This window comes from Magallana gigas, chromosome 1 (genome assembly GCF_963853765.1).
Source record: "Magallana gigas chromosome 1, xbMagGiga1.1, whole genome shotgun sequence".
In the NCBI taxonomy this organism is placed as follows: Eukaryota; Metazoa; Mollusca; class Bivalvia; order Ostreida; family Ostreidae; genus Magallana; species Magallana gigas.
This window is the reverse complement of record NC_088853.1, coordinates 65105362-65107662: the sequence shown is the minus strand read 5'-3', so window position 1 is coordinate 65107662 and position 2301 is coordinate 65105362. Positions and strand designations below refer to the sequence as shown.

Sequence of the window (2301 nt, the reverse complement as noted above, 5' to 3'; positions counted from 1 at the left end):
TTACACAAACGCTGGGTCAAACGACACTAGGCGTAGATATGCATTGACACTGTTCTGTACTGCACGGAATGTTGGTTGACCTGGCTTGTCGTAGGTTAGCAGTCTTGGAGGCCGGATGGTACGAGTAGGGCGAGCTGTAGGGGTGTCCTCATCATCTTCTGAATCATCATCCTCTGAAATGGAGACGAACTCTTCACTGGAAGGTCCTTGTGAATTTCCAGTCAATACGGACGTCTGTGAGGAATCCTCTGTAACATCTGCGGGTGCCTCCTGCTGTGTGTTTGGTACAAACTCTTTGGCTCTAGGATCAAGCCTTGGGTCACTGCTTGTGGTTTCAGATTGATACCCCCAGCACACTTCTTCTGTATCTGAGGAGTCACTGCACAACTCTTTCTTTAACTGTTGTGTTGCCCTCCGTCTAGATTTAGACTTTGGTTTTGGTTGCTGTTTTGCAAGTACAGGTAGGTCATTACACGGTAGTAGCAGGTTACGGTGAAGTCGACGTAGCCGCCCTCCGTTTCCCTCCGTTTTGACTTCATAGACTGGCGAATCTCCTAGTCGTCGCACAACTATGTGAACTTCAGGTTCCCAATACGATCTCAGCTTCCCTGGACCACCACGTTCCAGCAGATTCCTCACGAGGACACGGTCCCCCTTAACTAAGGCAGCACTTTGGAGCTTCCGGTCATATCGGTCCTTTGCACGATGTCCAGCCTTTCCTGCTGATTTAGCTGCTATTCGATAAGCTTCCTATAAACCCTTTTTCCACTCAGTAACATAGTCGCACTTCTTTCCTGACATCTGATCGTCAAGTCCGAAGATAAGGTCTATTGGTAATCTTGGATGACGACCAAAGATGAGGTAGAAAGGTGAGTATCCTGTGCTAGTGTTTCTTGTACAGTTATAAGCATGAGTCATCTTGCTGAGATGTTTCTTCCAATTCCGCTTGTGATCTTTGGGTAGGGTTTTCAACATCCCAAGAAGTGTACGGTTCATCCTCTCCGTTTGGCCATTCCCCTGTGGATGGTATGGGGTGGTTCGAGAATGTTTAACACCTGTTAGTGCCTGCAGTCTCGAGAAGAAGCTATTCTCGAATTCCCGTTCTTGATCATGATGCAATTTATCAGGAAATCCGAACCACATAAAGGAATCGTTGAACATTTTCTCTGCGGCAGTGCGCCCAGATTTATTTTTGGTGGGGTAGGCAGCGGCAAACCGTGTGAAATGGTCAACCACGACCAGGATATACTCGTAACCACCACTGCACGGTTCAATCGACACCATCTCAAAAGGGTAAGTTGTTACTATGGGGTAAATGGGTGCAACAGGCTTAATGTTTGGCGGTCTATCCTTGATACATGGACACTTCTTCTGAAAAAATTCCCCGATGTCCCATGCCATCCTCGGCCAATAAAATCTCTCTTGAGCCAGTGCCAGAACTCGGTCAGACCCTAAATGTCCATCTTGGCATGCAGTTCATTATAAACATAATCTCTGAGTTCAGGTGGGAGAACAATTTGATATCTGGTCTCACCGGTCGACAGCTTCACAAGGCGTTTAAGTATCCCCTTGTCGTCTACCAAGAGCTTTTTCCAGCTACGTAAAAGTTGTCTAACTTGCAGAGGGTAAAGTTTCTTTTCCTTGGCACTGGGTTGGTTCCCCTTCTTCACCAGCTTGATTACCAATGATATAGTTTCATCCTCCTCCTGCGCTGTCCGCAGAGCTTCACGGCTGACCTTGTCCCCCTCCGGTACATTCGTAACACTTTCAACAGAATCTGGTGTGGGACAAACTGGTGAAACAAATCCTTGCAGTTTATTACTGGTGCGAGCCTCCACCATTCTGACGGTAGCCTCTACCTCGTCCTTCGTTGATTCCATAGTGCACTCTGTCTGGAGAGTCGCAAAATCTAATGACATACGGCTCAGACCATCAGCATCTCTATTCTTAGGCCCTGGCTTATACTTCACAGAAAAATTGAAGTCTGCCAATTCACTTATCCACCGAAGTCGAGTGGCATCTAGTCTAGGCGTAGTAAGGACATAACATAAAGGGTTGTTGTCGCTGTATACCGTAAAGTGTGGTGCATAATACAAGTAGTCTCAGAAACGATCGGCTATCGCCCACTTCATGGCTAGAAACTCCAACTTTCCTGAGTGCATGTGGTAGTTCTTCTCTGCCGGTGAAAGCGTTCTGGACGCATATGCAACCACTCGTGGTACCCCTAAATCATCCCTCTGGTAAAGTATGGCTCCCAGTCCTTCCCCGGATGCATCCACATGCAGATCAAATGGTTTATCA

At 47.2% G+C, this 2301-nt stretch overlaps 1 protein-coding gene across 1 annotated transcript; it reads right to left on the bottom strand.

The window, feature by feature from the left end:
• Nucleotides 1-1401, bottom strand: LOC136276192 (uncharacterized). The gene is made up of 2 exons (XM_066087467.1): nucleotides 778-1401; nucleotides 1-696 (listed from the first exon to the last, which is right to left on the bottom strand). Exons 1-2 carry the CDS (start codon nucleotides 1399-1401, stop codon nucleotides 1-3), a joined length of 1320 nt encoding a protein of 439 aa, XP_065943539.1.
• Nucleotides 1402-2301: the final 900 nt, after the last annotated feature.